Source organism: Lethenteron reissneri, chromosome 24, assembly GCF_015708825.2.
Source record: "Lethenteron reissneri isolate LAM-NWPU_2019-01 chromosome 24, ASM1570882v1, whole genome shotgun sequence".
NCBI lineage: Eukaryota > Metazoa > Chordata > Hyperoartia > Petromyzontiformes > Petromyzontidae > Lethenteron > Lethenteron reissneri.
Genome location: NC_083802.1, coordinates 6,747,724 through 6,774,272, shown reverse-complemented (window position 1 = coordinate 6,774,272; position 26,549 = coordinate 6,747,724). Strand labels below are relative to the sequence as shown.

Here is a 26,549-nt window from a genome sequence, read left to right as displayed (position 1 = left end):
TGTTTTTGTTTTCCGTTTTATTTCAGTACAAAGCCAGAAAGCAAAACTGTGCAATATTCCATACACGCTGTTGACAATGTTGACGTTGTGAAATGTGTTGACAGAAATTGTAACATTTGTTTCCAGGAGCTGCACGAAATAAATGCAAACAGGCTGAAGATGCAAATTATTCATTAGTCTGATGCACAGATGGTATTGTAATGATGTACACACATTGAGAAAGTGAGCGCATTTTGTAAATATTTTCTTTATTAAAAAGGGATTTTTTTTTCTAATTTGCAAACTTATTTAAAAATGAGCAATGGAATTGCAATTGTACGTGATGACCTTTTAATACAGGGCAATTCACTAAACGACGAGCACATCGATTCAATGTGATTAATCACCAGACTAGATAATGCCCCCTCTGTTGATTGGCCTCACTAACCAACCAGGCTGGTAAAAACGTGTGCACATGAATAAGGCCCAATATGAAACAAAATTAATTATAAATTGTTAATTAAATCACACGTGATAATTTGATCACGTGTTTTCTGGCTAAGAACACATCTTTATGGAGACTTTGTGAAATGAGTGAAACATTTTCAATGCATTTTTTAATAGTATTTGTAACATTACACATTGCGCTTGGAGCTCCGGTGTTTGAGCGCTAACAGGAGTGTCTTTTAAAAAAACATGTAATTGCCTGTCACTATTATGAAAACTAAGAATAGGTTTTACTCCTTTCTGGCAATAAAACAGGTGTGAAGATGGTCAAACACCAAATATAAACCATTTGCAAGGAATTACGTCTGCATTAACCACACGTACTTGTGGTGAACATGCAAACAAACATGCTCTGATAATTATATATACATTGTCTTTGAAACTGATTGACCTACACCAGAGGCAGCATTCTGCCGTTCACTATTCATAGACAAAGGAGATACTGGCTATATGTGAATGCTTTACTTTGGCACAAATGGTACTATTGTGACAAACACACAATGAGCGATGTGGCTGCAGGTTGCACTGTTAATTGTTATTTGCAGGCAATGCCCCTTCGCAGTGAGGAGACGCAACGCAGCAGTTCCACGGTACATCACAGCAAGTCCAATAAGACCCGAACGGCGTGCGTTTGCATATATTTCATAAAGCTTCTACCACACCGCTATGTGGACAAACATCACTTCACGGTTGCAAAAAAAATTTAAATACACTTTTTTCTGCAAGCAAATAATTGTATTACCATTAATAGTCTTTGAAGATAAAATCGTTTATTTTAATATCGTTATGTGCCAGCACAACCATTGGCCATGTCAAGGTAAGGATACAGTCCATATTTTCTCATTTATAATTCAGTGCATGCAGTTAATGTACATTGTTTCACATCGTTATTAGGAATGTGCACCTAACTGGACTTGAACAATAGTGACTGACATAGGAATATGAACTGTCTGTAGCCCATGGAAGCCTTCAAGGCATTCAAGCAAAGTGAACAAAGACAATCTTAAGAAAGAAATTCATGTCGGGTTGTAAGAATTAATTTGATGGCAGATAGCTCTTACGGTGAATGCAACACTATACTCAAGAAGGGAGCTCAAGGCCAATTGGGAGGCATGACCAATCGTAACGTGCAATGGTGTTAAATGCAAGATGATGCTCGATTACAAGTGGAATTGTTGATACTGACATGGAGAGGGGAGGCGTCATCGAGTGCTGTGTTTGGCTGGCAGATTCTGGTTGTCCACGTTTGCAATGCCAGCCGCCACTCATCAGGGCGGTTATTGGAATTGCTATACCTGTACTACGGCAAATGTGTTTGGATATTTGAAATATGTGATGTCCGTGATCAAATAGCATTTATATCACATTTACTTTGACTGCACCGGGAGAAGTATTAATGAATAACATTAACATTGTGGCCGAACACTATGTTGGCTGATCTTTAGCATTTCGTACCACAATTTTTAATCAAGCATTAATTTAACAAAATAAATTTCAGTATAAATGAATCAAGGTATTTGATAAATCCAGGTCCTTGTTGCTGTTAATTAATACACCAAATTCGTTAAGACTGTTCATTCATCGATATCTGATTCGTATATTTTATTTTTTGCAATTGGTAATCAATATTTTGCCGACACTGTAAATATGGGCATCACATAATTTACCAACTTCTTGGTTCTTTCGGTAAAGTCACGTAGAATGGAAATAATAAAATAATAAAAATAAAACACAATAAAATAATTCTCACGACGTTTCGGCCACAACGTAAGCAGCAGAGTCTTGTCTGTCTCCCCGACAGCCCTGTTCTTCACCTGAGGACGGCTGTTTGCGTTGTCGCCGAAACGTCGTGAGAATTATTATGTTTTATTTTTATTATTTTATTATTTCCATTCTACGTGACTTTACCGAAAGAACCAAGAAGATGAATCCCTGCAGTCACGAAAGCTTTAAATAGAAATATAATTTACCAAGTCAATTTAAATACAGCACAGCAGCCTTCTTCATAATAAGGTGGTTGCTCAATTGGTCTGGTGGGGATGATTTGTTGAAATTATTCTGCCTCTAAATTATTAAAAATTGACAGTGGCTTGGCCATTCCATTTAGACCATGTTTGCCTTTTGTTCTGCAAGCTCACATGAGTGAGTCTGCCCCCTTTGCCTGCGTGTCATTGGCACAATGTAATTCTGCAAATGAATAGGCAGACTCAATATAGTGGCATATTGATTAATATCTGGCTGTCCTTACTTAAGGCTCCAGGTGTGTGTGTATGTTTATATACATCCGTTCAGTAACACTATGCTATGCTAGCCATGGGCAAAGCGGTTCAAAGTAAAAATGCAGTTTAATTTTGATGTTGGCGAGTCTTTGGTGGTTTTCAAAAAGGTGTGCCGTGCTCCCGGCAGGGTTAAACCCAACTTGACCTCTCCGTGCCGTGCATTTTTTCTCCATTCTTCACTGTGAGCCTCCTCAGTTCGTGTTTTCTTGGATGACATTGAATCTCTCCTTCAGACAGATCTGAAAGAAAATAAAGAGCAGAAGTTGAAGCAGTATTCGGGGACTTCTCTCCCCACCCCCCCCCCCCCCTACAAGGGTGGCTAAACACCGACAGTCAAAAGAGCAAAGTCAAAAAGTCGTTCTCGTTTATATGAACAATAGGGTGGCCACTCATCTCTGTTTGTGGCCCTGGGCTAGTGGCAAAAAGCACACATTCCCATAGCTGGGGCCAGTCTCTCAATTGGACATATACAGTGAACTTTCCTGAAGTTGATCCTCAATGTGATTTGAACTCACAACCAACCAATGCTGATTCAAGCTTTACAGTTATATATGTGGCTTTATTAACATATTAATGTGAACAAACCCACATATATACTTTGTATGCTTACAATGTAAATGCAGCACGTTATGGGATCTACCTGATGGGAAATAAATGTGCCGGCAGCTCCTGTTTGCGAGCGCATTACAATGTCGCATATCGGACCAACACATGTCCACCCTAACCAAGAAACTGCCCACACCTCGTGGAGTATTTGTGCATGGTGAAAATGTCACTTTGTTTAGATGTCCACAAATATGACCTCAGATACAGGAATGTATTCTTTATCTGGCGTACATTTAATTTATTCTGTAGTACAGGAAAGCATGTTCCCATATTTAAAGCAGCTCACACTTAATTTTGTCCAGTAACCTACTGATACATATCTAACATTTTAACATATACAGCTGTCCCCAGCGAGTCGGACATGCAACGTTGTTGTGTATGGATGGATGTGAAAGCTGTCTCATCACCTGGCATGCCGACGGCGAGGCCGATCCAACTCCTCTCGACACCTCTGGAAGGTCTGCTCCAAATCGGGACTCAGCTCCACTTTGTTGAAGTCGCTTGAACAGAACGCTAGCCTGTGAACACGCGACAAGTTTGAGACCCAATGTCTGGAAGGAGCACGAACCTGTGCTCTCAAACATTTTTTAGTATGTAGGGTCAAAGTTTGATTTCAAACTCCAATTACCACTAAAGTTCTACATAGCAACCAGTTATCAAACTCAGATCGCTGGGACCAGAGTACAGTGCCCTAAACACCATAATACGTTTAACTACACTGTCAGTTATGAGGAAAAGAAAATCTATTCCATTCCAGTTACATGGTGGACGTCTATTTCCACATTGGCAAGTGACACAGTGGAATTAAACTCTTGGCTGCCGGCACGTCATCCGCTCGCTCACCTCTGCTGCGATTCGCCCGACTTGACGCGAATCTTGCGCAAGAGCAGCTGGTTCCCGTAGTTGCCCTTCCCTTGCGCCCACGGCAGGAGAACTTTCATCTGATGCCAGACACTGCCCCAGGTGCTCGTCTTGTCCCAGCGTATGCGGATTTGCAGCAGATCTCCCACCTCCACGTCCGTCGTCACAAGGAATGAGTAGGTCCGGTTCGGACTGACCTTCTCTACCCTGGGGGTGCAGAGACGGTAGAAATCAGTTAGCTTAGACCAGATGTTTCACTTGTCAGCACGTATGTTGAACTTCTTTCGCACCATATGTAGCCAACCATGCTAATCGGAGGTAATGATCAGGACCACCACAGGTGGAAGAACTTCCGTGGTTTTAATTTCTTCGTGTGGTCAATAACCGTGAATGATGTGATTGCCATTTTAAATGAGACGGTTACCAAATGACCCTCTCTCTTATTGGCCGTGTACATACATCGGCGCGACTAATGTTCTGCGCACCTTAGGTAGTACCGGTTTCTGCTCTGGCCCATGTACGACTGCGAACGTGGGTGATGTGACAGCAGCATCATTGTCATCGTCACCGTCTTCCTCGAGATCGTCACTCGCTGGCTATGTACAGCCGTAAGCAGCTATGTCATTGACTCCGTTTATGGTAGTACTCTACTCAGCAAGCATCACACTGACTTTGAAATGAAAGTGGGATCTGTAATGATCGATGATCCGATGTGAATGGTGTGGGGGGGTAAGGGTGGGGGAGGGGGCAAATAAAAAATGGCAGTCTATCCATATGCTCTTTGTTAGTACTCTCGGATATGGATACGAATATATATTTAGCGTATACAAAAGGTATCACAATAACAAATCTAAATCTATTATAAGTGAAAAGAATTCCATCTAAATAAAGTTAGTTATGTGAATATTTATGGCATATGGCACTGTTGAAAAGCTGCTCAATAAAAGTCAATGTTCACAGTTAATTTTTCCACTTGATGAGTGCACACAAATGGGTCCCACAATGCCTAGGCTCTGTGTCCTGTTCTGCAGAAGAACACGATGTGGCCATGTGCATGCACAGTCCTTTATCTAGTCCACTGCTGGATCAGGGCCAGTCGAATGCTACAGTATAGTCACACAATGAAATCACTGCTGCTTTAACATCAAATAAACAGGCTTAATACAAATATGTAAAACGCCCTGCCTCGAACAGTGTTCTTCATTGCAAGGCCCGCAGGCCACCAACGACCCCTGGTGGCCTTTAGTGCGGCCCCCGACAATACACGAACACGTGACAACACCCCCCATCGTTGTGCCGTCAAAGCCGACGATGGTTTGAAATGTGTGGCGGACTTCACCCTGATATCATATCGGCGAAAGTGGCGCCCCGAAGAAAATTATTGAAGAAAACTGTCCTCGAAGCTGTATCCGGTATAGCATGTCAGATTTGTATTAGTAGATCACAGAGTAAGATGGAAATAGTAATTTGACCAAGGGCAAGTTGAATGGTAAAAACGTAAACAAAATACACAACTAAACCGCACGAAAACATCTCTTGAGGATCAAAAGTCCTCCTTTGCTGCTTTGTCACCTGTTTGCACAGAATGTACACTGTACAGACAATCACATGAAAGCTTCTACTAAGACGTGCATTTGCAGAATGTCTTGCAAGTACATGGTTGTTGATGAAGGCAATCGAGCGAGTCACTACGTTACTTATGAATGCCTAGCTCGTGATGTGGTTAGAGAACTCGACCCACAATACACGATTACAACTGTGCGAATAAGAAAATAACAGCAACAGTGGTTGCCCTATGGAGAAACTGGCTACCACCATGTGAATGTGAAATTGCCATCACTTGCTCAGGGTAAAAACAACAGATACGATTGCCCTAGGGAGATTCAGATGTGACGAGTTTTTGTGTTGATTTAGCCACCGTCACACGAGGATCATTAATGACGAAATCAAGGCATCGTAACCTTTGCGTAGGCATTTTCTATTCACGACAGAATGGAACCTGCCATTTGCTACTGCTACTAGGCCCGTGCAGCTCTGGAATCGGTCAATTATTTCAATCAGTACATTTTTCTACAGTCTACACTGGTGTGCGAGAGCCATGAATGCAGCATCCCATGATGAATGCATGAACCTGTGAAATAATGTATGGATTAGTGAATGCTATAAAAAAAATTAACACATCAATTACTGTTAGCAGTGATCCCTGGGGTTATTGTCGTGGTAATATTGTATTAAAAAAGGGCTTTAAATTATGATTATATTGGCTTTACATTCATAGTTAAAGTGAAAGTGTACCAATGTTCATAATAAACATAAGCAAGTAGTAATTACAGTGGTGGTGAAATATTCCACATTCCGGTTGCTCAGGATCCACCCACCTGCTTCCCTGCATATAACACGGAACTATGAGCAAATGTATCGACTGCAGAACAACTTTTCGCCTCCGTCGAGGACCCAGTAAAACTATTGACCGATCGTCTTTAAACTCGCCGTGGCTTCTGTTTAGAATGGAAGCAGGAGACGTTACATTCTTCTTTCGTACAGCTGATGTATTAGATGCAGAGCGTACAACGACAATTTCCCATTTAGGTGGTCAAGCCAGATAACTGCATCAGGAATAGCGGAGTTGTATCGCTGGGATGTCTCCTTCGTATTTGTGGATCTGTAAGTGTATCTTTATATGCTGTGCGGTCTGTTCTGGATTACCACAGTCGCGCACGGGAGAGTTTTCCATTTTCCATTTGTGCATCATCACGTATCCACATCTGCCATCGTTTGTGCTGATGCGGTTTAGGATGGACCATGAGCTTCGTGGAAGGTCAAACGTGACACTGATAATAACGAGCCGGACCTTCGAGTGGCACGAGTGGTCTGACCGCGCGCTTATTTTCTACAAAAAACGTACGTGGACATTTTGAGGTCGTTTGCCTCTCCTTTGGTGCCAAAGAGCGAGACGCTCAGCGCCGGTTCCAAAAACTCCTCGACCTTCTCGGTGAGCCCCATCAAGTGAACCTTCAGCTGGTAGTGATAAACTGGGAAATAGGCACAACATCGACGCACGTTATCGCAGACAGCTCGCACGTAGGAATGATAACACTAACATTGACAATACTTAGCAATGCGTTCCAAAGCAAGTCACATTGCCGCTTCTTCGGTGCTAATATGCAGTTTAAGTAAACACAACGAGGAATTCTGTGTTTTTACGACAATGTTACTCTTCTTTCTTGAATGTTGCAAAATATAATTGCGGAATGGTTACAAGTTGAACTGCTGTAACCCTGAGCTCAATAAAACATTCGCTTTTTCAAAGTTGCAAATATGTAGGTACAATCGTCGTTGTGTTTGGGGCATAACATTGCATGTTTAGTACACTCTCGAGAACACACTGTGATGTTTGCAAACGATATCACGTCAAAGGATACATGTCCTTGTGCTGTCTACTTAATAAGCAGAATTTAATTATGTATCTCCATAACACACCTCTTTTTAGTCTAGCTTTTTTGCTTTCCAGAGGAATATTAACAAGCAGCATTTGTTTAAGCAAGCAAACCCGGGACCGGTTTTGACCTTCTGGGTCTAATCAGCATAGTCGGGCATGTAAAACAAATGCGAATGGATCACAGGACGTTATTGGCAAGCGAGCTTCCTCTCAACTATGGGACCCCATTACATTCACATCGCAGTTACAGTATCCTTAACAGCATATACGTGCAGCAGAAGCACACAGCCGCAACACGACGATGTGTTACCCCATCAGCCCCGGCGTAGTCCAGAACAACATTTAATTCACTAAGCATGTTCGTGATTATGACTATCATAAATGCATTGAATCCTGTGTGACACAGAATATATGAATGGCTGTACAGTGTATGCAAATTATATATCATACATTGGTGGCAGTGGTTAGTGCACTGCACTATGAACTTGAGTTTAATTCCTGGCCACGGTTAACATCGGTGACGAGCCATATCTTATCGGGTCCTAGGTGCACTGCCGAGTAAGGCGAAGTGTGGTCAGACGGCCGCATAGCTGACACGATGCGGGGAATCCTTCATCCAGCAGTGGATGGACATTATTTTTTGTTACAAAATTTTATCACGTTAAGGGAGCAAACAAAACCGTACAATTGAGACGAACTTTTTAAAAGAATACTGTGCAGTTAAAATTAAACTAAGAAAATAAGAACGTATTCTTGGATCAGTAGACACATTTCTGAGTGGGTGACTGCATCACTACTTAATTGCCTTATACAGGATTCACATTGGACTAGGCATGAATCCTCAACTCGCATTTCTAAAGGCTTGCCCTATAAAATCCCAGTCGGGGTTTCTACTCAGCCAATCATCTTTCCGTGGTGAGTAAAATGATGAGAAGTCCACAGCGTTCACTCTCTACAGAAGCCTGTCCCCAGCCATTCACTTCAGCAAATTTTCTCAAGTTGCTCAGGGGGTGCCACATTTGAGCAGGGCGACACCACAACTTTGGACTTGAATGCTAATTACATCCAACTCATTATCAGCTAATGCACAGAGAGTGATGCGCACGAGTAAGCTAGGTTCCAATTTACTCTCATTTGAGTCAGTCTATCGCAATTGCATTAATGTGGCCCACTTCTGTGATGCACAGTGGATATTATTATTATTATTTAAGCAGCTTCCAAAAAAAAATCTATATTGCTTGCCTAGACGCAACAGAGATAGCTTGCCAGGGGGTGGTATGAGTTTGGCACAACTTGTATAATTTACTGAGCATATACACACGCAGCTGCATCTCCAGACGCTGCACATATTTGTGGGACATGTTTGATGGTGAAAAGGGATGCGTGTGTGTGTGTAGCGGTTAGCGCTGCACTACGAACCCGACGACCCGAGGTCGATTCCTGCTCACCGCCAACACCGGTGACGATTATCTGAACCGGTCATGGGCCTCCCCTAGATCGACTCAGCCTCAAATGAGTACCTGGTGCGGTGTGTAAAAAGTATTGCCACTGGTGAGACAAAGGCGGTCGGGCATGGTGCTGGCCACCCACCCCCTCGTGTACCGTGCCGGTCTTCATCGGTGCTCGCTAACAGCACTTACACCAATGGTCTGTTAACGCTATACGGGGGATCTTTGTCTTATATGTATATTTTATAAAAAACAAAAACATGAAAGAAACAAAAACAGCCAAAGGCAGTAGAGTAGTAGTGTACAGTGTTGGGAGATAACAATGACATTGTCTTAGACCATTTGTTTTAGTGTATCCCCACGTAATGCATTAAAAAACGGAACTCGTAAAGATCTCAAAGATATTTTACACCGCATGCCTGCGTATGCCCTCGGCTGCACCTCTGATATTATTGTTTATAGAGCAATCATCTACCTGAGAGCGTTAAAAGTGTTACTTTCCCAGGCCCTCTCCTCCCCCTCCCCATTGTCTATGGGTGTGGGGTGCGGAGTAGAACCCTCGATTGGGTGAGGTTACCTGCGGGTGGCCCGCAGGAACTCAATCTTTTTTACGGCTTGCCTCCGTTTAACTAAACTACTCAACTTTTTTTTTTACCAGGTAAGGCCCACTGGGTGCAGGTCGGGTCATGTTCATTGCGTCGTATCCTCCACGCACCCGCAACAGCAATCTGTAAACACCACTGAGCTACGACCAGCTTTGCGGGCCACCCGCAGGTATCCGTGAGTATCCAACCCGATGAAGGGCTCCAGGGGGGAGGTAGGATGAAAGGTGCTGCAAAAGTTGTGGTGACTCCAGGTACAGAGGAATTCAGAGGCAAAGTATCTTACTGAGCAAACGAACACGGCGCATTACTCATCCCCAATAATGATCCCTAAAGCAGTGGTGGAAATTCCACGTTCCTCTAGTTGTTCGTTAGTACAACCACTCTTGACTATCCACAGAGTGGTACTCATTTTGTCAACCCTCGAGGCATTCTGGATTGAAATGACAGGCAATAAAAAATATTATCATTAAATATTCGGCATGTAACAATTTACCTGCCAAGCGATTTCTGATGTGGGGATGCATTTAGAAGCTATATACATCTCAATTGTACTGTCTACTCAAGGTTACTGAGATATGCCACCATCATCACTCAATATTTAGACCGCGCCTCCTATGCAGTACATTTTGAGGTGCCCCGAAGCAGGAGACCGCCCCCCCCCCCCCCCGGTGGCAGCTTTCCCTGTGAGGCACATGTTGAACACAGCACCAGGCTACAAGTTACTCTGCCAATAGTGGGTTGCTGTGGAGCTCGCTTGCCAACTGTGAGATTCATATAAATAGAAAAAAACGTTCCGCCCCTCCAAAGCACAAATGAGTGACCCCAGTACACCCGACGGTACGGCCGTGCAGATCCCAGCGGACGTACCCTTGAACGGCATTGCGGCACTGGTGCGCAGGAAGAGCCTGTGGCTGCGCCTGGGCCGCACGCGCTCCACACCGTAGCCCATTCGGTTGCAGCGGTGTCCGCCGCAGCTGAGGCACATGCCGCGCTCAAACCGGCCCATGTCGGTGCAGCGATAGGCCATGCTCTGCTGGTCGGGGTGCAGCAGCGAGTCGATGAACAGGTGGATGGAGCGCTCGTGCTCACACTTGACAGTCTCCACGATGCCTGGGATGGGGGAGGGGGGGGGCGCGGTTGGGAAATTTTAAAAGATTCGCCACTGGAGCTACAGCGGTGGTGATAGCTACAACGACAATCGAGCCCATGGAGTACAAATGTCGTAGAATCATCACCATTGAATTGCATAACCAACGACTGAAAAGGGTAAATACGTCTTTTAAACCACAAATCCGTAAAAAATACACAAGAAGTACAAGTTCATAAAATGCATGGATGCACATTGAGTCCTTAATATATAGAACAATTCATGGAAGGTAGAGCATGGGCAGGCCGAAATTGAAATAGAATATGTACAATATATTGGGAATCATGGGACACTAACCACCTTCAACTCTGTAAAATCTTTCCACAATAATAATATAATTTCTATGTATACTCGGAGTTGGTTTTACCTAAAGTGTGACTAAAAAGTCAAAGTATCTCCGTGGTGACCCTGAGCTAGTAGTGTCAATTCCACTTTCTTATGGTAGAGACCAGTCTATCCACAATTGACATTCCACAAAGTGGTACTTTATAGTCCATGGAGAGATAAAGCGGGCAATGTGGCACTCTGCGATGGTGTCACATGGTTGATCTAAATTTCCACCGCATAATTCTTCTAAATGCTTAGTAAATCTCTGAACGAACCTAATTCCTTGACTGCTTTCTCTCCCAAAAATCAAATTGGATGTGCACGAAGTTAATGCCCTAGACAGAATGACTGAAATCACAGCACGGCTCTGCTAACATCTGCTTCCTCTGCAAATGAGGCAATGGTGCCCTCACAGAGTGTATTATAAATGTGCTCACAATATCGGTTTGGATTTCCCCAAGGATGTACTGCATGGCAATATATTGTTGACGATATTTGTTGTTGCTTTCATCCGATAAACGGGACAACATGTTTGTAATCCGTGGCTGTGAGATGGCACAACCCCAAAGTTATGTTACATAACCATCATGAGGCTATCAGTGGTCAGACAAACATTTTTAAATAACACATTTAACTTTCGCCTCAATTAAATTCGAGATACAATGTTAGTTTTGCGTTGAGTGTTCTTGGCAATAACAACTGGTAATCTAGCAGCATTTGTTTATCAAGCCTGACTCTGATGAAGAGGCCCAGAAATGTCAAAACTGATCCAGAGTTTGCTTTGCCTAAACCAGTGCTGCTTAATACTATTGGGCTAAGCCAATATAAGCAGATTAACTGACTCTTTTATTTATTTTTAGGTGGAGACACAAAATGGAACTGTTTATATTTTAATTCCAGGATTGCAAGTTCCCCATGTAATGTGTTGCTGTGTCTCACATACAACATTGCAACCTAACTTTTGCTGTTACAATGCGCAATTTGTACCTTTCATTCTTGATTTGAAGCTTTCGTGACTACATGAATCCATTCTCTTTGGTTCTTTCGGTAAAGTTACGTAACTACGTAACTACGTGACTTTACTATGTGACTTTACTTTACCGAAATAACCAAAGAGTGTGTGTACATTTCACTCCAGCCAGGTGGTGCTGCCAGTTTGACTCACAAATGGAAGGTTGCAAGATTAAATCTTGGTCAGGTGTTGACTCAGCCCCATCATCCCTACCAGGGTTGACAACATGTAGAAAGCCAACGGAGGTTGTACTATGGACAGACTCACTCCCCTCATCGAAGGAATGTGACGTTTGTGGGAAGGGATTCATCCAGCAGTGGATTCCTCATGGCTAATGATAGCAAGAAACCTGATTGAAAATATGCAATACATAATGATAAATAATTATTCTGGTTGAAAAAAACCCAACAATACAGCGAGCAAAGGCACGGTGGTACCGGCGTACCCATGAATCCCATGTCGGCGATGTTCTTGTAGGCGTTGGTGAACACGCAGCCCGGCTGGAAGTGGCCTCCGTTGGGGTAGAAGTCGGCGTGAGCCACGGGCTGCTGGATGCCGATGCTGAGGCCCAGGGTGCCCCGCGTGAACGTGTGCACGGCGTCCACGAAGTGTGCGTCGTTCGGGGACAGCCGCTCGTCGTCGAGCATTCCCTCGAAGGCCGGCCCCGCCGGGTCCAGGCCTGTTGTGGATGGTGCAGAGCGCGGAGTTGCGAAAGCTGCACTTTAAAGCAAAAGATAAAATGGGCAGCCCTGAAACTGTTTGCTCACGCAACTGCTGGCGGGAGGGCCTCCGTTGGAGGGAGCTCTGCGGAGATCCCCTCTAGAGGGTATTTTGGGCTACTCTTGCCAGATGGCCAGATGTCTTCAAAGACTTGGGAATATGCACAAGAATACATTGCTATATGTGAAAATGTTGAACCATCTATTGATGTGAACATTTATGGAAATGACAGCTACAACATTCACACATGCAGGTATCCCTCGATTTACGAAAGGGATGCGTTCTTTAAAAAAACACGTAAAACGAAATTTAGTAAATCGGAATGGCTTTTCCCATTAACTTAATATAAAATAATTAGGAATGTGTTTCGGACAGTTATTCCAACTCTACTCTGAACCTAAAACTATACCTTCATCACTTTTCACAATAAAACAATAATAATAAAGAACATGGTGATGTGAAGGTGTCACTGTTGCACTGTAGCAATACCGTCACACTTTAGTGCATGGTTCTTGTTTAATCTCATGGCGTTTGCCGTGCGAAATTTCGTTAACGTAGACATTCGATTTCGTTAATCGAAAAGTATCCATAATTTGTAAATTGCGTTAATGCAAAATTTATCGGGGTAAAACAATATGTAATGGTCGGTTGTGTGACGTTTAGTATCATAATTTGCATGAGAAACCTGCTTGGGATGTAAGTCAATATTTTTTTTCCTGCAGAAACGGATGCATCCATAGATATTACATTCAAACCTTGTACCTGAATACGAGGTCCATATTTGCTGTCATATCTCCTATGGCCACCTCATTTCCCTGCAAGTATGTGTGTCAATCTATGACTCAATTTAAAGTTGAGAGTGATGCAGCATGGAGCAGTGTTATTTCCGTTGGTGGTAGAATTTCTACCTTCCTATGACTGAGTCCAACATATCTATCGACCAACCATTGTTGATTGCTCACAAATTTAAAAATGTATTATTACAAAATCCCAAAATACAGGGTATCCATAAAGGTATCATTTGATATTAAATTAGACAGCTGTTGGAACTACATCTGTAAAAGTACTCTCACACAAATGTTTGGTGTCATGAAGATTTGATCGAATGAGTCTCATCCATTTAAACCTCCACGGGTCCACATCGTGTTGAGATTAGAGAATCATCGAAGGTGGTCATTTCAGTCGCATTGGGCTCGAATGTTCCGGCCATGTCCTCTCGAAGATCACTCGGGTTTTTTTTGTTTAAACAACTCAAGAATGCAACATATGAAAACACAATATAAACATAACATATTACACCCAACTGCTCGCTCATATAAGTTTTATATAATGAATACCTTTATAAATACTGCATAACTCTGCCTGTAGAATTCCAAAAATATGTTTTTGCTTTCAATTGCCTGTGGAGGAAGATCAACTGTGTATGCTTACGTGCATGTGTTGGATTGAATATGTTGCACATGCCCGTAAAGAAGAGCTGTCTAACAATAATCCGCGCTATTAACACAAAGTCATGCACTTACCACAATGTGCCCCAAAATTTGAAGTTCTAAGTTGTGCGATTGTATTTGCAGATAGCAACATATGGTGCACATTACGTAAATATATTTTGAAATGTGTTCCATTAAATAAGAGGAAATGTCAAGTGGGGGAATATTCAATGATCACATCATGTGCACCCTCATGCAGACACACTTCCAGATTAACATTCTCACATTCAGTCATATCCATGGATAAACTGCCTTTGTAGAACCAAATAATGTTGAGTGTAGGGTGGATTCAGCAAACTGCCTGATAGACAGTGGTATATTCTCGAAATAATCCCATGCATATTCATTGGGTCTTTCGGTAAAGTCACGTAGATAAATTTCGATTTAAAGCTTTCGTGACTGCAGCGATTCATCTTCTTGGTTCTTTCGGTAAAGTCACGTAGAAGGGAAATAATAAAATAATAAAAATAAAACATAATAAAATAATTCTCACGACGTCTCGGCCACAACGCAAGCAGCCGTCCTCAGGTGAAGAACAGGTCTGTCGGTAAAGTCACGTAGAAGGGAAATAATAAAAATAAAACATAATAAAATAATTCTCACGACGTTTCGGCCACAACGCAAGCAGCCGTCCTCAGGTGAAGAACAGGTCTGTGTGTTGTGGCCGAAACGTCGTGAGAATTATTTTATTCTGTTTTATTTTTATTATATTATTATTTCCCTTCTAGTGACTTTACCGAAAGAACCAAGAATCACGTAGATAAGTTAAAAATATATTCAAAACGACGACGTTTCGATCGCAACACAAGCGGTCGTCTCCACCTGATGACGGCCGCTTGTGCTCGGAATTCAATCTTGTGATTTTATTATTATTAGAGTTGCCCTTAAATGTGCTAGCATTTGGCACTCTGCCAGAAGCCCTTCATTTAGGGCACATCTAGTTCTTGACTTGAACGCAGTGTTCTCGAACTTACAATTACAGGAAGTGAGTACACATGTTTGTTGTTGTTGTTGTCTTATTATGTTAATTTACGTGTTCCTAGATCGTCAATTATTCCATAACAAGCCTAAAATCTCCACTGCAGCTTAGACACAATTCCCCAAACCCCCAAATCTACATTACGTTAGCAAGCAACTATTTTGCGCAGAGATTGTTTTATATATATAACAGCATTGATACTACAAACACCACCAATTATGTATGGCATCACGCAGTATTGGCATATGGAAAGTGTTATTAAGTGGCAGCATATGTTTGTGTGGCAAAATATAAAGTGCAATTTGTGTTTACAGTGTTCCTTGAGAAGATAGATAAGTTCAACTTTAGGACAAATACTTATCATTGAAATACACTTAAAATAATAATTAAGACATGTATTACCTTGTTCAGACAATTCCCAATTAATGTCATCCTAAGCATCATTCTGCTTGGGATTTATATTTTTCTACATGGGAATAAACCAGGGTGCCCAGAGAAAAACACTGAAAACTCCGTGGAGATCAAATAATTATTTGATAATTATTATAATTAACCGAATTGCTTTACTGCTTTATACTGGCACCTTGCTAATGCTGCATATGTTGGTGCTTTAGAGCTCAGCCCAGAGCTTTGTGCAGCACATATAATTAAAGCAGTCAGTGGTATCCAATGTTAATAGCTCACGTTCGTATGCCTCGCTACATCTGACTTTCGAGCAACACTGACCTTGGCACCCACCTCAATCACAGTCCTTTATATCCGTGAAATATCGTGTCCATGTTATAAATTGCATTATTATAATATATGTGTAAATATTTACAAATTATGTGATGTGTAGGTTTTCACTATTTAAGCAAACAGTAATTAATAATCCGCATTCCTTTGAAAGGGGTGAGTCTATAGAGGTTAGCCAGTGTTGACTTTCCACAAAGTAATTCCTATATTATCCACCCTGAAAATATGGATAAAATGTTCCATTGATTCTTGATGCTTATTAAGCCTTTCTTGAGTAAAAGAAAAAGACAACCACTGCATAAATGTTATCATGCAAAAGAGTGCAGAGAGAGGTGCTGGTCATTGAGATGGTTCCTTTGTCAATAGGTGTCAAACAGGAGTATCATCAGACAGCCTTACCAGTAATTCGGCCGATTTTGCCGGGGCTTGTGATGAAGCTGCCAGCAAATCCGGCGACATGAGCACCAAGGCTGTACCCCAGGAAGTGTATTTTCTCCAGCGACACGTTGGTCTGCTTCTGTGTAAAAGCCACCGCATGGCGATCACAGAATCCATGCGCACACAGACAAACACAAGGCAGCGTGAGTACAGACTACGGAGCATCACATCTCATTCAACTAGTGGGCCATTTCGACACTTCATAAATGCTCCACTGCCATTGGGAAAACCACATAGCTAGTGGTGTCAAAGTTCACAATGAGACAATTACAAACTGCTGATGAAAATTTTCTCTGTAAGGGGGCCTGCAATAAGTGGCATTGTAAAATTCGAATCAGAATGTCACATTGACATCCAACATAAAACTTGTAGGGGGTAGGATGGGGAAAAACATTTATGGGGCCCCTGATGCCTCTGCTTCCCCCGCTTATTTAGAATTGGCAGGAATCTACGGCAAAGCAAGTTGCCAGCATTATTTGTAACTTGGCATCAAAATTGAGCATATAATGGGGAATTGCACTGTACTAAAATGGTTTTTCCCCTTTTTCTGGCAACAAAACTGGCAATTAGTTACTCGTACAGCACATCGGTGTGTTGCAGAGCAAATCCACAACATTTATAATCTGAGTACAGTACGTTTCTCCAGTAATTGCAACTAGCATCATGAGGTGGACAAAAAAAAACCTAGAATGTTTTATTGTTATGTTTCTCATTTTTTACGAGTCCCTTGTACAGTTTTGTTTACTCCCTTACCCAACTGTAATTTTACGTAACATTCATTATGGCTATGAAGGAGGGCCATTGCCCAACATTTTTCCTTTTAAGGCCGCAGCATTGTTGATGAACGTGTCGAGTTTTTTGCTAATTGTTCTTGTGTACCACTGCCAATGTAGCATCGCCAAATTATTTTGTCAAATTGTAACATTCGCGTTTTATCTGCATGTAGGGAGCAAAAATTATATTATCGCGCGCACAATGTGATGCACGACCACTGTAAAAAACATTGTTTGCAATCGATGATGATTTGATGCATCGTTAAGCACCCAGTAGCCTTCATCAAATGTTATAGAGCGGTCGCCATAATTGCAAGTTAAATGACAAATGTGCAACTAGTTAGACTACAGTGGTCTTGTGCCATAGCATTGCAAAGGCCATGACGGGTCAGCTCAGCAAGAAAATGTGTTGTGACACCCTCAGTGGATGTCTGCACGTTCTCTCACAGTCACATGCATGGTTCATGGTCTCCACTTTATGACCTTTAATGTGATTTATTCTTTGCACAGCTGTGAAAGTATGACACAATGTCATACCAGAGCCAAACCAAATCCACACACAAGATGAGGCAGACTCTCATATTAACCTCAATTGTAACCACTCAGCTGTTAACCATTCCTTTAACAGCATTATATTTTGGAGCTTTATTAAGCACGTAATGATGCACAGATCGATAGATTATTACCGATTCTCAAAGATTGTCAAACAAGGCACGGAATCGTGTGTGAGAGAATCAGTCATGTGATTTATGCAAATGACAGTATATGCGAATTACACGCTAATGTTATCCTTAGGTGAATGGAGTTAACAACATTGCACGACTGCGACGGGAAATTTTTTTGTTAGAAAAAAACAGGAGCTCAACAGCGGAAACTGGACAAAAACAAATCATGATTTGTTTAATTGAATCGCGACCCTGAATCACGGTAACTCACTGCTATGAGGACGTCTTGTCACACGCTATAGTTTGTATCTAATCACAAAACCCAAAGCTGTCTATGTACTGTATCTGACTATTCCCTCCGTTGAAACAAAGTTTAAACAACGAACTCTATTCTGTTGAATATGAACTCATGACTCACTGTTTGGCGAGTTGAGCACTCAACTAAGAGTGGCATAGCTCGATTGATTCACGCATGGCCTCAATTTATACTCACTCTAGCCTGTTGTAAGAACCCCTTTTGGAGGGGCCATCTATGGAGCTAATCCCTTTACTCACATCGATATTGGCAATAGTGTGGCTGAGTGGCAATAATTTGATGAGGACAAAATGCGGAGTATGTCTGTTATAATAATCTCGTTAATAGATGTGTTTTAATTGCAGTAATAAAATCATCATCATGAACATCTTTTTTACGTGCAACTCACGTATTGTCTCATATATTGTCTCAAGTTTTTTTGTGGATATCACTTCTTTGCCTGTACATTCCTATGGGTTCAACAAATTTCGTGCAATTTTGTGGGTACTCGGCAGTGGATGTCCGGTGGAGAAACTGGGTCCTACTATAGGAATGTGGAATTTCCACCACAGAGAATAAGGTGCCAGCCCAATTGCTCATTATCACATGGAGTACATGCACAGTCCTTTGTTGATTGACTGCTGGATGAGGACCAACCCCACGCTGTGCAGGTCATGAAGGTTATGTCGCCATACTTCACCATACTGGTCAGTGTGTGGAGCATAGACACAGGAGCATGTGAATACAGTGCAACAATGGATTTTGCTGCATTGCCTACTACTGCTCACATTGTCGCCCCGCAGTAGCCTATAACACCTGCTACGCACTAGAGTTGACCTTCGAAGTGGACCGCGACCCTCAAAGGAACGGCACCACCCCCTCGGCGGTCACCCCCCGTGATGCGTGGGATCAAACAAATCACTCGATCGAGACACTGGTATGACAGCAAGAGCAGTCTGTGCGAATGCTGTCGCAAGAGGTCACACGTTTGGCGCAACGGTCCTCCGCTGTGAACAATGCGTGAACAAACCAATGCACGGTGCTCGACCCATCCAAGCAAGCACCTTTCAGGCTCAAACTTGCCGAATGAAGAGGACCCCCCCCACCCCACCCCCCGCAACAATTCCATCGCTTCACAGCAGCTGGAGACACCACGAGTGGGTGGACTCATGCCCCCCGTCTCTCCCTCCCTGCGTGCAGCAGGTAGCTCACGTGCAGCCAGTCGACGAAGGCGGCGATGTCCTTGCCCACGACGCGCGTGTTCTGCACGGCCAGCGGGTAGTGAAGCCGTGCGCGCCCCAGCCACTCCACCACCACCACGTTGGCGCTGCGGTCGATGTTGTAGAGCGCCACGGCCAGCTTGGGCACCCACGGCTCCAGCACGCCGCTCATCTGGCGACCAGACAGCGGGAGATCACAGAGCCGTCAAGACAAAGGGTGTTCAAACAAGCCCCCCCCCCCGCCCCCCTGGGGGGCTCATACCAGACTCATATTGACAGGGGCCGGTACTGACCTGTACTGCTAAGGGAGGCTGGAGGGGGCTGAGCCCCCCCCCCCCTCCCTTCCTTCCTTACTCAAGGCTCAATCACCCGATTGAAATGGCTGCAGTGAAGCCAAAAAGTGTTGGTGCAGTACTGAACACCGATGGTGTTTTTTATTCAGCCTTGTGTCATTTACGTCGTGGGTGAGAGCTTAACATCTGCTTAAAGTTTGTCTAAAATGTATAATATTGCCCCTCCCTCCCCGCCTGGGTTTCTGTATGCCCGCTACTAAAGGAGGACGAGAGGTCACCTTAAAACAAGGTCATGTTGCAAAGCTCAACCAGTAAGTATATCCCTGGTGGCATGGTGACAAACAGGTTAATGCACTGCGCTATGGACCCAGCGAAATGAGTTTGATGACTCAGCTATGGCTAACATTAGTATCGAGTGACATCTGAACTGGTCCAGGGTCCCCTTACCCTTCACCAACCTGCACTAACTTGGGCAGTGAAGTATGGAGGGGTAAAAAAACATACGCCCAAGGCCGACACGGTTTAACTAACGGATAAAAATAATACTTGTATTATTAATCTCAATTAGGGCTTTATGGGCTGTATGAACACCGTTGACTCCTTGTAAATTGTCACTCATGTCAGTGACGCTGAAGGGACGTTACGATGAAGGGGACGGACCAGCTGTGAGTCGAGTGCTCTATTCATCAGCCTCTGGAGCCAGGGAATGTGGGTTCGAATCTCCTTAGGGTCTTCTATTTAAAAAAAAAAGAAACAATACCATGTATTTATATACAAGATGATGCATGTTTAGATATGCAATCAATTTACTTTATTCTCAATGCTTTTTAGTGTAGCTATGTTGGACAAAGTATACTCGGAGATTTTTAAAGGATTTAATAAGTTTTCTTGAGATTGGTGGAAGACATGTAGAGGCTGTGAAATAAAATGTTGACATTCTCTACAATTTATTCCCATAATTTATTGGGGATATCTATAGATGGCTCACCATGTATACCCGGTGATAACAAGCATCACACACTATAGTCATGCCCACGTTTTGTGAGAAGTACGATTGCAGAGAGGAAAGACAGTTTCTGGGATAAGTTTTGAACTGTTAATGTCAGGTGCAGCCAACCCTGATATATTTTATAGTGCGTATGACAGAATTATATTTAAACGTCAAAATACACACGTTTGCATAAATCCAATCAGCTGCACCTAACCATGGCTCTCTGCCATTAGTAACAAACATGGGCAGCTTGGCAGGTACACATCGAAGTTATTTCTATCCCCACATGTTAGTGGCACTCATAGTGGTGCGAAAGGAGCCAACACATCTTCCTATTCAAATGAGCAATGGGGTTGTTCTTCTTTCCATTGATAGCCCAAAGCCACTGGTGGAAATTCCACATTCATCTACAGTTATGTATTATGCAATTGGCAAAGTTAGGAGAATTAATCCATTAACGCAATGACAGATTGTTTTAGGCGTATAAAAGAAAAAAACACATTTAATTACTTGTGACTGCAACTCTACTAACAGCATCTTCAGTCCTTTGAAGTGAGATGTAATCATTTATGTTAGTTACATTATGTTGGTAGTGCTGCAGTACATTACTGTCAAAGATGAAGACATTAAATAAGTTAAAGAGCGCTTTTTGGTGGAAAGACAAAGTTTTTTGTAACAATTATATTGTAACACCATTTTTTGTATAATTACATTCTATTAAAACATGCAATGATAACAATAGCTGTCATAGGTGGTTTAATAAAAACATAACATTGTAAAATAAAATATAACTCAAAGTGTGTGTGGGTGTGTGCTATATTCAAATGTATGAATGTGTGGTTGAGTTAGCAAAATGCTTGCATATTTCAATGTCACACTGCAGACGTCAACTTGACCACTGATGGATATTATCCCAACCACAGGATAAACTCTAGGATTGTAATGAAGCTATAGATGGATGTTTCAAATACTTTATTGCAACCAAAAATTAGGTCGTTACAATTATCAATCTGCATGTCACTCATCACCAGCCCTTGACAGGAGGAATTGAGTGGAATAGTAAAGGATATAGTTAGGAGATGAGGGATTTGGATCCTTTCATCTTGACATGCAAAAGTAAATTTCATAGAGTATAAACCACAATGTAATACAGTTATTGAAATACTTTAAGTGTTGTGGCTTAACTGAAGTATGGCATTTAATTCAGATTGTGTCATTGTGGCTGAGGTGGGTCCGTAGTGAAAATGACACATTAACATGGCAGGGGCCAGGCTCTTTATAGGGTGGCCACTCTTCAGTTCCCACAAAGTGGTTCTTATTTGAGTAATCTCAGTAGGATGATGAGCTGTGTGACATTAATAATGGGGTTCAACTCATCTCCTACGTGTACATGTGCAGTAAAACTCATCTTATCCATGGCCAAATTATCTGTTTTTTATTATTAGAAAGTCTGAGCTGATCACAGATTATTTCTGTAAAGAGCTTGCCAGAATTTGCCACTGATAAAAGCAGTCCTCATAACCAATATTAATATTCTAGATTTGAAGTTTTCGTGACTCACTTGATACAGTAATTTTGCTGTGACGGTTCCACCTAAAGGCGGAAGCTTGTGTTGCCTCCGAAGCGTCGTGATTTAATTTATTTACATTTTTTACCTACGTGACAATATTCATATTTCTAAAATGTGATTATTTGGCCATGCCAGAGGATTAAATATGCCACAATTGTAAACGCTATAACTTAGTTCTATGATGGCTGAGGCTGTATATACGCTTTATTCATATATACGACTATCAAAGGATTTTTTTACATGGAAATAATTTTTGTTTTTCTTTTGCAAGGTTGCACATTCTCTGATGTCATATAACTGCCACCACTGCCAACAATATTGGGGTTTGGTCGTTCTTGTAAAAGAGCTGAAATAGCAACTGAGTCTAAATGGAGTGGAAAATTCATCCTATTATCCACATTTATACTCGGACAAGAGTCACTCAGAAGTGATTTTACAAAATTAATCTTCACGCACATTTTTTTGTATCACGAATGACAGGAGTTGCATGGAAAATGAATCATATTAGCCACAATCCCTTTTAACGTAGGATTGTTTTATCATGGATGAGAGTTTTACAGAGATACTTTAAATAACTACCTTCTACAGTAGAGCATCCAATTCACCCAAAGTCTACCGCCGACAGACACAGTTATGGATGAGGATCGATCTAAGGAAAGATCGTAGTGAAATGTCGAGAAATTATCTGAGGCCACCCACCGACCACCCGTGAATGATGAAGAAGGTCTTAGCCGACGCGTTGAACTCGCACGCATCAAGGGACACAGGGTTCTCCAGCACGAGGAGGCAGCCATCGTCCTCCTCAATTCCTCTCTTCAAAAAAAAGTTGGTGTTCGGTTCGGCTGGAACACCGATGATGCTGCCCATGAACGCCGGGGCATCTGGGAAGAGCTTGGTCAAGATGCCTGCATCATCAGAAGGGGTTGTTGGGAAAGGGTGAAGAGAATTGAAAGCCTGAGACGAGGGAGCTCTATGAGATGTACAAATGGCACATGTTGTTGGGCTGATGAAGAGTCAGCCACGCACATATCCAGTGGCATCCCTGAGTCAGTGGTGGAAATAGTGAAATCCCTTAGGCAGGGACCAATGTCTCCATATGACAACCACTGTTGACATTCTGCAAAGCAGTGCTCATTTTATTCACTGTGGAATGATGGGTTGTGCCAATCCCTAACCACATATCTAATTTTGAAGGTTGAGAATGACACTTGACTTTTTCAAGGTTATAAGGAATTTTAAAACCGTGCTCGTATCGTGGGAATGAGTAAAACCAGACCGCAGGCTCGACGCAGTCCACCTTTACATGTCACTATTCCAACAGGTGCACGCCTGTGCTTGCCATCCTGTGGGGAACAACTGAGTGGAGGCGACTGGCTGGCAAAGTGATTTTATTAATTTCCTGTGCAATGTAATATTGACCACAATAAACCAAGAAATATGGTATAAGACGATTACATGAATCGGTTTATACATATTTTAAGAGAATAAAACATGGTTTTAGAATTTGCAGTTGGCATCATCACAATTAACAGTGATACAAACATTGTCTTTGTTATCACCATAACTACTATATCTTTCATCATCATATTAAATATACAGTATTCACCATCATCATGAGTATCTCATTAGGGGCAAAGGCATGGTCCCAATTTAAACAAATATGTCAATGCAATTAATTTTGATATCTAAAATATTTTAACACGTTGGCCAAGATATCGATATTATAAATAAAATATTATATGTCTATGAAAATTACTATATTTTCAGCTCACTAATCAAGCATTAGTCATTATGATGGTATAGATGAATTTGGCAACACTTAATTGCCTGAACCATAAAATTAACCCATAAATGTAATCCTGCGAACACTAAACTACAGGTCATAGAGTTTCACCAATTATAAAAAAGGGTTAACGTGTAACCACACGTCACATATATTACTCAAAACTGCTTGTACGTCATAACTGAGCCGAGCCATGTCTTCAATGATGCCTTTCATGGCTTCTGCAATATGGGTAAAAACTATCACCATCACAGAAAACCTGACTGTAGAATACTACACAAACCTCTTTATCACAGCAATTAAATGCTACGCAAGACATCTTTTCACAGCAAGTTGCCAATCTTAAAAATAAAATGTGGCTTTCAAAACAACACAAGCATTTTATTTCCTTTAAATGTTACATAACACTTTGGTTTTCGAGCTATTTATATATATTGTGCATTGCTATAATAGATAACAGACGATGCATGTAAATACGATTTATTTTCTTATATTTGACATATACCGTATTTTTATTAAAACATGATACAAAAGATATAGTTTTCCTTGAAATGTCTTTGCCTACAAAGTTACAATATTAAGACTAGTATTCTACGTTAATTTACACAATGAAAACTGTATTGTGTGTATGTACTCCCATTGTATATTAAACGACTTAATGACACTATGGGAACCTTTTGGCGTCATCTGGTCCAACCCATGTGAGACTAGGCTCTAAGGAAAGCTGTCTCGGGTGTGGACGAATCAACTTCAAGGACAGTGCATACATTATCAGAGTTATGTCTTTTGTTTGTATTATGACTGCAGGTATTGCGGTCTATGCAAACATGACTCCTTGTAAAAAGGTGTCAGTTTTGTTGCCAGATAGAAGGGTAAACAACCAATTATCAGACTTAATGACAGTTTCAAAAACGGACACAGAAGCATGCACACATACCTGAAATTCCCGAGGCACTGCTGTTCACGTTTGCTGTCCCGGTCTTTAATAAGCAAAACAAAAATAAACACAACACAGTAGTCCTCGTGTTCATCTTGGAAATGTTAGTCTTTTTGATGATTTAGTAAAATTCAAACTAATCGTTTGCAATGTATTGTGGTTTTTTTAATAACAATGTATATATATCGTATGGCTTGTGTTCACTTTAATTCGGCAATACTATGAGTCGTGTGTTACACTCGGGCGGGGGGGATTGCTTTGCGTGATGTTCCAAGGTGAGAGCACGAGTGCATCTGACAGCCGGGCCAGAGAGCTGTGGTTTTAGACACCCATCCCAAGAGAAGAGAATCATCAGACCATTCGTACGGGGCACTTGCTTTGGGGCAACGCTACCATTGGATTAGAGCTGTGGGTCTAGGGCGGTCCAAAAATATGAACGATAGTAACCCTCTCTCTCTGTGTGTGTTTTTTAGTTGATGCCAGTGTTGCCACATCACAGGATTTACCTCTGAATGTAGAGCTTTAATAATACTTCCCTTAAGACAAGCCACGTGAGGGCACACAAATACGACTCTTTTATACGAAACACGTTTGGAAAATAAAACACATAATAGTAAAGCGAAAAGAGACGACAATACATACAGGGTATGTCCTCTATATAATAATGCCCTTTACCTGGGAAAGTCACACTGAGTTTCAATACCTTTTCAGGAGGGCCCTGCAATGCAATGTTTGGATAATTTCTTTGTGAGCAGTGTTTGGCTTCTGGGAGGAAATTGGATTATGCAGTGAACACCTATGCCTACAAGGTGTTAGCACTCAAAGCGCAGCACGCAGCTTCAATCATTAATTGTTGTACTGGCATCTCTTGGCCACACGTATATGTTCTTAAATCATTAAAAATGTGTAAGTAAGAAATTACCAGATTTTTTTGATGAACACAAATAATATATATAATATTTATGTAACAATATATATTTATATTATATAATATTTTCTATAGAAATTTTTTTTTTAATATTACAGTTTAATTATAAAAAAATCCTTAAAAATAAAAATGGCGTTAAACAGGCACCACTCATCGTTCTAATAAACGTATAATACGACGAGTAAAAACATTCAAATATTCAGAACCCTTTAGATTGCTTTAAATGTTAGTCTTATCATGCAAACCAAAATTTAAGAAAACATGTCTCTCTGCTGAAATTGTACTAATCTCGATTGATAGGCCTGGGTCAGTGATGAAATTTCCACATTCCCATAAAGCAGGCGTTGGTAACCGAAAATTTTTGCCATTTTTTTTAATTTGGTGAAAAAAATCTATATTTCAAGAGGCCCATTGAATGTGAATGAATATAAAACGGTCCTCAATAAGTCGTCTTTAAAGAGCTGCAGGTTGCTGACCCCTACCATAGAATGTGTTCCTCTCATAGAACAGCGACCTTCGACT

At 41.7% G+C, this 26,549-nt stretch overlaps 1 protein-coding gene across 1 annotated transcript; it reads right to left on the bottom strand.

The window, feature by feature from the left end:
* Positions 1 to 25,458, bottom strand: LOC133346471 (hepatic triacylglycerol lipase-like). Its single transcript, XM_061558080.1, has 10 exons — positions 25,100 to 25,458; positions 23,079 to 23,284; positions 19,518 to 19,697; positions 16,534 to 16,651; positions 12,656 to 12,889; positions 10,592 to 10,834; positions 7,138 to 7,264; positions 4,215 to 4,439; positions 3,779 to 3,889; positions 1 to 3,004 (listed from the first exon to the last, which is right to left on the bottom strand). Exons 1-10 carry the CDS (start codon positions 25,191 to 25,193, stop codon positions 2,995 to 2,997), a joined length of 1,548 nt encoding a protein of 515 aa, XP_061414064.1. The 5' UTR covers positions 25,194 to 25,458; the 3' UTR covers positions 1 to 2,994.
* Positions 25,459 to 26,549: the final 1,091 nt, after the last annotated feature.

Coding starts and splice junctions, on each gene's coding strand:
- LOC133346471 (XM_061558080.1), bottom strand. CDS start 25,193: ATGAACACGAGGACTACTGTGTTGTGTTTATTTTTGTTTTGCTTATTA. Junction 7,265..10,591: donor TGCCGCAATGCCGTTCAAGG/GTACGTCCGCTG, acceptor CCTATTTCCCAG/TTTATCACTACCAGCTGAAG. Junction 3,890..4,214: donor TCGGGCGAATCGCAGCAGAG/GTGAGCGAGCGG, acceptor GCGTGTTCACAG/GCTAGCGTTCTGTTCAAGCG.